At 52.2% G+C, this 12,581-nt stretch overlaps 1 protein-coding gene across 1 annotated transcript in view; it reads left to right on the top strand.

Moving 5' to 3' along the window:
- The first annotated feature begins 6,290 nt into the window (after positions 1-6,290).
- The window catches only part of LOC128277653 (nephrin-like), a 137,974-nt gene continuing 131,683 nt past the window's right edge, over positions 6,291-12,581 (top strand). Inside the window, exon 1 of the mRNA XM_053016145.1 lies at positions 6,291-6,336. Within this exon, the coding sequence (XP_052872105.1) occupies positions 6,291-6,336 (46 nt within the window). The remainder of the gene's footprint in view (positions 6,337-12,581) is intronic.

Genomic DNA, 12,581 nt, shown 5'->3' with positions numbered 1-12,581 from the left:
ACCCGTCGTGTCCGAGAGAGAGAGAGAGAGCACGGCCGCGAGATCGTGTGCTTTTTTGTCTTTATTCTTTGGTCGTTCGTTTTATTTTGAATTTTATGCTCCTTCTTCTGTCGCCGGGGGAGCCGCTCGCCCGGATGACTCCCCCTAACCCCATCAACACGCGGGCGCGCGATGCTGCCAGTACTGGTGGTGGTGAAACTGCTGCGCTGTGTGTGTGTGTGTTTGGGCCATCGCCGCCTCCCGGACTCGACGTTCCTCAGTAGTAATCGCGCGATTCCTCAGCAGTCAACATACTCAGCATCATCAGTGTGTGCCGGCGCCGGGTGCCGGGGGTGTGTGTATAGTAATGCGACCGATTTTCGTCGTGCGCCCCTGTGTGTGAGTGTGCGTGTCTGTGTGTGTGTGCGTGTGTATGGTTTTCCTTTTGCCGCGCGCTCCACGATTTAAAGCGGCGATGTCCTTCCGATCACGTGCTGCGATCGATCGCCGGTTGCGACTTTAAAATGCGTTACTCTGAATAATCGAGTAACCCTTGTTTCTTTTTGTTTTGTTTCAAAATATTATCATCTGCGCCGAAAGTGACGGATTAAAGCCCCAATTGCCGTCGGGTGATTAACTCCGGCTGGCCACGGAACCAGATGGTGGCCGCAACACGCAATCGTGGCCGCCGCCTGTCAAACTCCTTTTTGGTGACAGTTCCTCGCAGCGGACGCCGGAATCGATTGCGCTGTGGTTTTGGGCGATAATTTCCCAACCGATTCGCCGCAGTAGGCCGTGGATTGACAGAGCACGGGCTGACGAAAAAAAGGGGCGGCTAAAAGTAGGTGGATTCGGGACGATTCCCTCGGTGCGCGGGGGATCGGTCGTCGGATAAGAGATCAGCTCTCCGGGCGGTTGATCAGTCAGCGACGTAGCGTCGGTCGGAGCGGGCCACTTGAGTGCTGAGAACTGGAACTGCGAGCTCGACGTGGGAGATTTTCCCGAACAAGTTTTCCAACCCCGGCCGGTTTACTGTGTGTGTCTGTGTGCGTGTTGTAGTGTGCGGTGGCGGTTGAACCGTTCTTTCTTCCCGGCGCCGCTCATTCGTAGATCGAACGGCGAAAGACACCACGGCGCGCATCATCGTCAACGTCCACCAAAAGGGTCTGTCCGTGGCGGCGGTGAGAAAAACTCCTCCAGTGAGGCGCGCGTGCGGGGTGTGCAATATTGTTGCGGTGGGGTGGTGTGTGAGAAAAACCACGGTGCACCGCGGAAAGCGCCGGTGCAGTGGGAAAAGTGGCCGTGGAAAATCGCTTTCATTTAGCGCGTCTCCGTCGTCGATGAGGCGGGCATTGTGTGAGGCTCGGGTTGTGTGTTCTGGTGTTGTTTTCGTGGTGTTTTATGCGGCGACGGCGGCGCACGTACTTAGCCCGGTGTAGGAAATTTCAATGCACCATCAAACGTGGGATTTATAGCGTAAGTACCAAACGAACGCTCTTTACACGTCTTTAGCTCTTCCCTTTTCCCTTTTGTGTCCCCTTTTGTCTGTTTGATCAGTCTTGCCCTCTCGTCTTGTCTTGCCCCTTTTGTGTCTCTTTTAACTCTTTTGTCAATTGCTTTTCGGATGCACCTCTTAAGCTTCCGTTGGCTTATAATTAGTTCACAGTTCATTTTGGCCGTCAGGGGGCAATGATTAAAATTTGAGAAAAACATCATTAAAATTTAAAATATGAAACTAATTTATTAAACAAACACGTGCACTGATGACAGCCGAAGGTACGATAACAGACAGAAATGTCGACCCAAAAATGTCCCCTTTGCCAACGGCCACGTTTCACTTTCCACCGAGCGCATCTGGTGGCCTCGTAGCGAGCATCTTCGACGGCACCACACCGAAGCCGATCCAGCGGCAACATATGTTCGAAGCTCCCCCGGGAAGGCTTGACGAACCCGGGGGCATATGCTGCATCGTGTCCCATCCGTCTCAACCAGCCAGCTCGGTCCAATCGCTGACGACAACCGGTTTCCGACTGTTGACAATCTGCCAGCACGCACGCACGAACACACACGTACGTACGTTTTCCCAGGGAAAACACGAATTTCCCGTTCGGCCACCCGTTTTCGATTTCGTCCAGTTTGATGGGACGGGACGGCTGTGTTGCGCGCACCGTTCGCCGAGAGGTCCACCGAGAAGTGTCAGAACACGATGGAGTGTCCTTCTGATCCGGGTCCGGTTCCCGGGTCCTGTGCCGCGAGCTGCGAGGTTTCGGGCACACACACACACACCCGAAACGATCAATCTTTCTCGCCCAGCTGCGACCTGCGGCACCAGCCAGCCAGCCCAGCAGCAGTCAGATCCTTGTTTCGCCTTCGCCCAACGTTTTTTCCTTCTTCTGTTTGTATCCGGGTGGTGCCGCCAATGTGCGGTACATTTCCGGATCCGGATCTGAATGTTAGGAATAAACGCTTCCCACTTTTGGTGGGGGCGTTTTGCATGGCCGCTGGCTGGTAGGCTATTTTAGAAAGCCGTTCCCAAACATCCCGAATCGATCGCGGGGGCCGTGTGCCGCCGGCTTCGGGTATAAACATAAATTTTCCGCACTCCTTCGCTCTCCCTCTCTCAGCCTCATTCTTTCTTTGTGGCCGTAACCTTCCGGTCCGCCAATCAGTCCGACCTTTTGACGACGTCGTCCGGCCCGGGGCACCACTTTTGAAGTTATCGGTTTCGGTTTAATTAAAAATACATGTTTTCTCTCTTCGCGAACCCGCGAGCGTTTCTTATGATCGCGCCGTTTTTGTCCCGTTTTGCAGTGGGGGAAAAAGTTCCAGCCGGAAGGCGGCTGGAAAGAGCTTTTCGAGAGTCTCGCACTTCTTCGCCCGCTTTCGTCGGCCGGACCGGATGTTCCGCTCGGTGCAGGCAGCAACAAAAGGCGTCGCGGTGCTTTTGTTCGAATCGTGGTCCTTTTGTTTCTCTGCGTCTGGGTTTTGTTGAAGTGGCTTTCTTTTTATGTAGGACGTGGAAATTTCTCTCTACATCCGAAAAGCGCCTCCTGAGCGCTGGGGCTTCCGGGAATAGGTTTTTTTTTCGCTTCCCTTTGCTCGATTGTGAAACGAGTTGACGTGAAAAACATTTCCACCGAAGCAAGATTTGACGGCTCGTGGCGCTCGTTTGGAGGAGGTATACTACAGCTCCACGAATAACAAATTTAAATCGCAGGCCATTGCTGAAGTGGGTTAGGGGGGAAAAGTGGGGGGAAACGTAAATTGGCGCTTATGGCGCGCTGCCTTATCACATTAGGTGGAATAAACACGGCGGCATTCCTCACGTTAATTTAGGATGATCCGTACTAATGGGACGAAGTTTCGGAGTAACCTCTTGGCTGCACTCTTGTCCCGTAAGCGAGGCACGAGGCCGTTCGTAAAAATTCCCTGGAACATTCTTGGCCGGCAGAAGGGCCAAGGTTTTCTTGCCGGTGGTAACCGGAGTCCATGGAGCCCTCCTGGAGCGACCACTACGTTCGTGTGGCGCATCCGATCAAAGAATTGTGTCCTTTTCCCCAACGATGACGCATTGGAACGCTCGAAAGAACGGAGTTACAAACAATTCAGAAAGCGGCTGGAGTGTCTGTCCGAACGATGAAAGTGTGCGATTCGTTTGATGTTGCCTGACACCTTTAGAAGCGCTTTGGGTGCGCTCCTGGAAGGATATTAGAATATTAAAAACGGTACACTTAACTGTATTGGAACCGAGAGAGCGGCACCGGTCATCGGTTGGCCCGACCCCGGGTCAGTCCGTTCGGTTATCATTCTTAGCGGCGCTCCGGCTCCATGGGCTTTTTATCATTAGCTGGCCGAGAGCCGAGTGTGGGACCAGCAACAAAAACAACCGCACTAGATCACGGCCCCGTCGATCCCGTTACCTGGAACGGTGTATCAATTTTCCCGGCCGGTGCCCAACCATTTCCCGGGCCATTTGAAAAATTACATCCCATCAATCAGATTTATTCGCCCGTAATTGGACGCGAGCGAGAGAGAGAGAGAGAGAAAGGGAGCGCCGGAGCAAGTCGTTGTAAGCCAACACCGATGGGGCTGATGGACGTCAAAATATTGGACGTACTTGGGGGTGACGCAAGCGCTTGAAATGTCACTCGGAGTCATTTGAGCTGCGTTTCTGGTCTCTGGGTCTGGGGCTGGGTGGCAGGTTTCGGCTGTCGGCCAGGCCAGGCGAGGATCTGCGGGCACCGAGCGTAGCACAGATCGTAACGCTATACGCCAGAAGTCCAGCTCGAGTGTCCCGCTGTCGAGTGCCACGAACCGAACTGGAGCAATACGCAAGGTTCCGTTCCGTTGTGTGTAGGCGAACCGGTAACCGAACCCTGGGCGCGTTTGCACCTTGCCCGCAGAAGAGCCTGCGCTCGGAACGAATGGGCACGAAAAGTACAACCCAAGAAGCCCAAGATAATGTCGGGCCCTTTGTCAGGCGTCCGATCCGTTTCTTGGTCCAGGGTGTTGTGACAAATCAAAGGTTTTTGATTAAAAATGTGTTAAAAGTAAATGAAAACAAAAAAGGTCCACCCGAAAAGTTGTCGCAAGTCTGATAAATTGCGAAATTTATTTGTGCATCACGAGGCGAAGACGAAAAAATCCTCGCCACGCCACGAAAGTAATACCGTGACGTCGTCGTGACGGAGGAAACCCGAGTTGTGCGAATTGTGTCACTGCGATCGCGTATCCCCGCGTTCACCCGCCAGTGCCCTGGTGGCCGGACTTTCGAAGCTTAACCGATTCGATACGCTTTCCGCCGGCCACGCCGGTTTCGTGTTTCGCGTTGGCGGTGAAGATCGGATTTTCATTACTGCGCGTTCCGGGAACAAAGCAGCACCGTCTCGCTCGTACGCTGCGTGCCCGATTCGGAGACCATGTGTCTTGCGAACACCAACGAGACAAAAAAGACTTCAAAAAACTACCACGACCGAAGCTGAGCGTCTTAAAGTTCACGCAAAGGAAACGGGCGGTGGCGTAGCAAGCAATTGTATAACGAGATATTTGTTTACACCCCACTTCGGCCGACGAGAAACAAAGTCGCGCGCAGCACGCCGAGGCCGGCCGCGGATCCGATTCCGAAGGTTGAAAAGAGAAACAAGGACAGGAAACTAAAACGACGCAAATAAAGGTTAAGTCAGTGTTAACCCCAAAATCAGCACCGATCGATTTGAAGTCGTTCGGGTTGGAGATCTCATGTGGCCGGCTTGATCGACACCGGAAGCTGGGACAAGACACACAAGTCCAATAAAAATGGGGCACCCCAAAGAAAGAAAAATACCGATGGTTGCCGATCAGTTTCATCGATCGATCGGATTGGAACCCGATCCGCGAGTCCCGGGAACCCATAAACGGGCTCCGTGGCTCGCGTTTCCGTGTTTTCTTCCCGTTCTACTGCTTGACCCAACCCGGGTTAGACCTAACTCCACCGATCTCCGGGACTCCTAACCGGCCGGGAGTCATTTGGCAGACAAATGAGCCGACCAAAGTTTGATTGGCGATGGGCGCGAGTTGGCGAAGACCCGGCACCCGAAATGGCCCCCAAACGCCACTTAGATTCCATAAAAAGTTATGAAGATGAGCGACATAATTATGGTCCAATGTTTTCTCTTCTTTTTGGGAATCCGGGCCCTCGAACTCGGAGTAGAAAGAAAGTCAATTCGATTTTATTATCCCATCGGCCGAGCCCGCCATAACAAATCTTTGACCTTTCCGTGGTGGCGGCGCTAAAGCCCGGCCCGGCGGCGGGGGGTTAAGGTAAATATTTTACATGGAAAATCCGCACGCACACACACACACACACACACGCGGATGGGTGACAGGAAAAAAGGCAAAAAACGAATAGCACAACACCCTTGAAGACCCTTTTTATCGGGGGCTTCTCTAGGAAACCGGGGTTCGGTTCGCCGGTTGACCGGTTTCGGACACTCTGCGGGAGAGAGCCGGTCCTCTTGCCGGTTGCAGGGGTTTCGGTTGGATTGGGCTCTGGAACTTGAGACCTCTTGGCCGGGGCCCGAAGACAGATTGCGGACACTCGGACTCGGAGGACGGCCCGTGCGCTGAGGGTCCTCGGTCCACTCTGATTTGTATGCTGCGTGTTGCGGCACCGTAACATTTGCTGTCGCTGTTTTGTTTCCCCTTCCGTTTTGTGCGGGATCTTCTATGCTTTGCTGCTGCTCACGCTCTCTCTCTTTCTTTCTCTTATGTCCTCTCGATGTATGACCTTTTTTCTCTCTCTCTCTCGCTGTCGTTTCAGAAACCAACCAAACATGAATCAACGGAAGCTGCCAAGGGCTGTTTTAACGATATTAACAGGTAAGTGGTTCCACCACGTCCTTTCCGGGTCCTTTCCGGGGTGATGGGTCAACAAGATGATGTGTGTGATGCTGTTACGTATCCCGGAGTGCCTTACCCTCGAGGGTCTTGAACCGTCCGAAAGGATGCTGAGATGGGGTTGGCTCTTCGGAGGTCCGCTTATCGGAGACGTAACGCATTCCTCTCTCTCCGTCTCTGTGGGCCCTAATCTGTGGCGCCTTCAAACCGCGCCTAATGTAATGACGGTTACCCGTAGGTGACCACTGGCCGAAAAGAAACCACGGCTAGCGAACGAATAATGTTCTCCGCACTTTAATTACTCACCGACCGACCGGTTTAAGTGTGTGTGTGTGTGACGACTTCAAAGGACACTCTTCAGCAGCAGCCAGCAGGATGTGTCATCTTTGCGCCGAGTGGCGGACGCGTATTGGACCGACCATTCAGCTGTTTCGATCGTCGGGCGAACACCCAGCTCGTTGCGATAAGAACCCTTACGCTCCTTGGAAGCCTCGGGTGGCCTCCAGAAATAGAGTTGTTGCTGTTGGAATGCGTTTGATGTCACCTTCTGCTCGGCACGACGGCACCGGATGTGTTATTTTATTGAAGAGCAAATATGAAACAGAATTCGTTAGCGGGTAGTGGGTCAGCCCCAGGCCCAGAAGAAAGGATGCTGGTCCGTTTTTGATGCTGGCGGCGCTGGGACGATGACGCATCGCCGCCCGACAGTTTGACGGTATTTAGTGACGGCCAGTCGGGGGTCGGGGCGGTGTCTTCGCTTCTCGGTGGTCTTCAGCCTCAGAAGAATGTTGTAAATGGGTGGAAGAGCATTTCTATTATTTAGATGCCCGATTCTTGACAAGGGCGCACCACCTTAGAACTTCATCCAGGGATTATGGATTTTTAATAATTTCTGTTCATCCCAGCGGACGATCCCTGGAAAACGATGAGGATAACGGAGTTTTGATAGTCCTGGAACAGAAATACAGTGAAGGTTGCTCTAACTTTATCTCAAAACAGTCTCTCTAAGGCTCTCCTTAGAGGTCCTTACGCAACGACGTATTGTTCCTCGATTAAATCGAATTATCGCCAAATTGGTCCTTGCTGGTTGAAGTGCTCCTTGCACAAATCTTCGCACGCCACCACGCCACGTAGGCGTAGGTCCTTGCGAATCAATTACGACCCATCCAACCATGACCCTCGGCGGCGGAGGGCGAGCGTGACAGGCGTCTGGCTAAGTAATCGATCTTTTGCGACGACGACGACGGATACGGGAGCCGTTGCGAAGCCGTTTCTCTTCCTTCCAGTTCCAGTGCCAAGTGCCCTGACCGGGATGCTAGTTAACATCAGTCGGTCGGCAGGGGCCGTGCCGGGGGAAACTAATTTATTCCCGCGAGAAGCCTGTCGACGGTTGGCCACCAGACGTTGGTTTGGTTTGGGCAGACCTCACCACAGAGCGCGAGAGTGAGAGGAAAGCAGAACATACTTTCCACTTGTTCGCGGGTTCGCGGGTTCGCGGGTTGATTAATAACCTCTGTCGCACCTGGTTGGCGCTCCGCGGGGAAACTCGCACGTGTGCTAACGACTCCTTGCTGGCGGGGTGGGCGGCCACTCAGCCCACTCCAACAGCACGTTCCTGCCGAGAAGCGTGAGCTCGATCATCATCCAGAGAACCACCACCAGCGGTATGTGACACCAGCTCTGCCACGTCAGCAATCGCGCCAGAGCGCTGGGTTCGCCTTCAGGAAGAGCACAGGCCTGCGAACTGTTTGAGGTTATGAAAAGCAGAGCCCTGGGCTGGGACCAGGGGCAAGGTCTGGCGGCGCTAACAACAGTAGTTGGGGCGAGCGGCATGAAATTACGATCGAGCACGGCCATTAATTAGCTTGTTTCCAATCCCGGGAACCTGTCCCGGGCGGTTGGAAGCCACCATCCGGCACTGCTTGAAGGTGTCAAACGAAAGTGACACCGACGATGGGTAATTTAATTAGTCCGAGCAGGACGCAGGCAGCCAGGACGAGTGGACCAGGAACTGGACCATCGACTAGAGAGAGAGAGAGAACGCAGGGTTTGCGATGTAGACCCTAGACTAGAATCCTGCGCCATCGGTACAGTGTGGGGTGTGTACTGTTGTGCAATGTCCCAGAATCGTGACAAGAGCCCTCGAGAAGGTGTTAGCAGTGTTTAGAAGAGTTTAGAGCCGCCCAACACCTCTTAGCGCGGGAAACATTGTCCCAAGTGTAACTGAACTGGTGCAGCCTCAACATCCATTGCTCTGCAGACTATCAACTGTAAAGTTTTGATATTTTTGATATATCGATCAAATACTCTGACACAAGACAAACTGAATAAAGTTTTGTTCCAACTAAATTCCAAATAAAATAATAAACCCCTAATGGTTGTCGGGATGTTCCACAAAAGACGCCTTTCTGACAAACGGGCGCAAACGTACATAAACCCGAAGGACCTGTCAGTAATTAAAACGGCAAAAAAGTGAACCCGCAGAGGATGCGCGTCCTCGCGTGCCACGGCGCCATTGAGCCACTTTTCTGACGCCTTGTTCTAAACGTCCAGCGAGACAAGGATACACGCACCGGTAAGTGGCAGTGTGTATCAACTACCTGGTGACCTCTACTTGTGGGCTTATGGGCACTTGTAAGGGTTTTATGATTGCCCCGGGTCGCCCATTAAATATCGCAACTACAATAATCCACCGACGGCCACCGATGGCCAAGTCCACTGTCTCTCAAGTCGACCCAAGAAACACCCAAGAAAGCGCCGAATTCTGGTCAAACCGGCGGCGGACTAAAGGGGCCCCGTGGGTCGCCAATGCTTTATACGCCGGTTGCCGTGTGTGTGTGTTCTGTGAGGTGTGCCCTTTAGGCAGGTGTACCTCCTACCTCGGTGGGTGGATAAACACCGGATCTCGGAGGCGGCCCATCCCATCCCACTCCGTACACCGGAGCGGACGATATAATATATGCCACTGTAAGGCCAATAAACTTTTATTGTTATGATGATTGTGTCTTTTCCGTCTAGCTTTTATTCTGCGCCCCCCTTTCTCGGAGAAGGTGCGTCGGCTTCGGGCGTGCGGGCCACTTCTAACGCACCCTTGTAAGCGGTGCGAGCACGCGCGTCCTTCCGGCATTTGCCGGAACCGGAACAGTGTCAAGTATGATGCTGCGAAGACCTCGCGCTCCGCGATGGGTTGCGCACAGTCGAGTGGCGCCGACAGCGGCCGGCTTCCGGTTCGGGTTTCGCGGGAAGTTTGGGCAGACGAAAAGCATAACAAACCGGTCGGTGACGGACTAGAGCGCGCCGACCCTCCGCGAGCGACAAGTCCGCCCATTCGCAGTGCTGCATCCTGGCGGGAGAATAAATTTGGCACCTTTATTGTAACGGCCCATGTACGTCGTCCTGTTTCCAGCAGGGACGAAAGGGTCGCAACGATGGCCCCTCTTCACTTTCCGGGAGGTCCTTGAAGGCAGTGCGAAAGTACGTTCAAGGCGACGAAGCCGCCACTTGGCAGCTGTTTGCCCTTGGCGTGACTTTACGATCAGCCAGGCGAGCGTCAGATTTGCGTTCGGCCCCGGAAGGTGTCTACTTTTCGCGGTAAATGGCGGTAGGTCTAGGTGGTAAACATCGCTTTTCGGAAGCAAATCGGTTGCCAATAGAATCGATAAGATATGTTGCCACTGTCGTTTAACAAAAAAGGATCCTAAACGAACCCAATAGCCTGTGTCTGGCTTAATGTGTGCCTTCAATCGTTCTCGATGCTTCAGCACCGTTTATTTGAAACCTCTTCCGTTGCTCACAAAAGCATAAACTCGAGCATAAACTCGAGCATAAACTCGAACATCGAAACTCTTCGACGAACCGGCCGGCCCTCAAGGGACTTGAGCAGTGGCTTCGACGTCGAGTTCGGCCTTTCATCTGCGGTTCAGCCGAACTCTTTCATTTTGGGACCGGGCCGCGATCGCTACATGTTGACGTGGATGTAGCGTGGAAGGAGGTGGTGTTACGAAATAAAAACATGACCATAAAAAAGTCATCACAACAATCACCAAACCAAACAAAGGGCATTTGAGAAGAACAACGTACCACACACGCACATAACAAAACCCCAACACGTCGGCCGTCGGCCTCGTCGGGAAATGCGTATTTGTTTGTAATTTGGTTACACATTTAGTGCGCGACGTTGATTTTTCCCGGTTTCGGCGGGGTCCATTTCGTGGAACGTGGCGAGAAAAAAAACACTTCGAAACGGGAGGAGAAAGCCGGCAGCAGCAAGGGCAGCAGATTGACCACATAATGTTACATTCTGTGGGTTAATGTGATAAAACGAAAGCTGCTGCGGCTCTGCGCATACATTATCGGTGGAATTTAATTAATCGCCGGCATTAAATCGATCAAACGTCGTGGAACGGGTGTCTGCCACAGGCACCACCGACAGCATGGTAACGGGCGAAATCTGGACACCTGCCCAAAAAGGTACGCCCGACACGCACGTTAACCGTCGCCGAACCGTCCGGATATCCGGACGTTTTCGTTACGGCTCGCTAATGAATTTTTAATCAAAACAATTGCCAAATACCAAAAACCCATCGGAAGGAGGCTTAAAAGTGAAGAAACGCTCCGTGAGGTAATAAAACTGGTGGCTCACCAACCATCCAGCACTGTGCATTTGGGGCGGAATTGTTAAAAAAAGGAGGAATTACTCCCTTATTAGTATTTCGAGTGGATTGGCAGCCGGAATCCCATTTCGCGTTGACAATATTGTGTGGTATTTAAACACATTGATGTGCCTATCGATTGGTGGTGGTGGTGGTGGTGGGATCGAATTCCCTTCCACCCACCGTGGCAGGTCACAGGGTATGTAGTTGAAGCCACAGGTAGGGCGGCTGCTTCCTGGTTCACGCGGGCGGGTCGATTACGGATTAAGGGCAATCCATCTTGGGCGCTGCGTGTGAGATTTATTTCGCTGGTTGCCGTACGTAAATCGGCTTCCGCGAAATTTGCTTTGCAATTGGCAAGAATTACATCAGTCAGTAGCAAATTACAGTAAGTAAGTGGGTCAATAAGTACACAAAGCTCGGTCTTTTAGTATTTTAATGGAAGAAACATTAATTGAAATGAATGCAGACAAAAGTCGGTGATTTTCTAAAATTATTTCTTGTTAATATTCTGTTTTGTTTCGATACAAAATTTATTTAATAGTTTGTAATAATGTCTGAATCAAAGAAAGCATAAGTTGGCAAGTAAACAATGTATGGAAACAATAGAAACCACGATCGTCTTCTCTCATCCACCTGGAAAGTGGCCTTTCTGCTTAATGTCCGAGCAATTATTGCTACGAATTAATGCGGGATTTAATATCAAATTTATGGGTACTCATTTTGGAGTATGCTCCCATCACGCTTCGTCAGAGAGAAACTGATCCTCAAGACTGCAGCAGGGATCTAAGATCTTCTTAGAGGCCGTATCACGCGTGGCAGCAGCGTAATGAAATTCGATCTACCAAATCATTGCCCACGCACTGCCCGGACGATCAACTTAAGAAACTGTTACCATAAAGCACCACCACCAACAGGGAGCCGGCCGGGAGCCGACATTCTTGGGCGTCTATTTTTATCAACAGATGTTCCTCCCGCCTAGAGACCGACAGAGGACTGCATCCTGGACGTGCACCAGTCCAGAGTGCATCCAAAAAACAACACTCGATTGATGCGCACCTTCTGTGGTGCGTGGTCCGTGGCCAGCGTGGTCGTGGAGGACCATCATTTCATAAACGACCCCGCCCGTCTCATAATGTTGCCGCTTGGCTTTTGGTGGCTCGGAAAAATAAACTAACATTTGGCAAACCGGGAGCCGGGGCCCCAAATGGAATATGGGTGCGTTGGGAGGGAATAGATTTTATTTACGCCTTCGCCTTTCGACGATGGCGACGACGAGGACTAATCATCGCCACGCCACCGCCCCCAGCTTTATATGATTTTATTTTCTTTTAAAATATTTATGCTTCCTCAGTGGGCGCTCGGGGAGCATCCCGGAAAACCAAACAAACGGGGCAGCACGGGGCGGATGGACGGACGGACGGCGATCGTGGGGTGCGGTGGATCATAAAAGCGTTAGAAAACGTGCACTTAAACGTGGTGCATAAAATAAATATCGATACGCGGGCGAGCCCTTTCAGCGGGACCATAAAATAAGAGTCTGAGAAAGTCGTTAATGATTCAGCGTTCGGGGGG

Source organism: Anopheles cruzii, chromosome 2 (assembly GCF_943734635.1).
Source record: "Anopheles cruzii chromosome 2, idAnoCruzAS_RS32_06, whole genome shotgun sequence".
In the NCBI taxonomy this organism is placed as follows: domain Eukaryota; kingdom Metazoa; phylum Arthropoda; class Insecta; order Diptera; family Culicidae; genus Anopheles; species Anopheles cruzii.
Note: the sequence above shows the minus strand (reverse complement) of the source record. Positions and strands in the feature narration are given on the sequence as shown.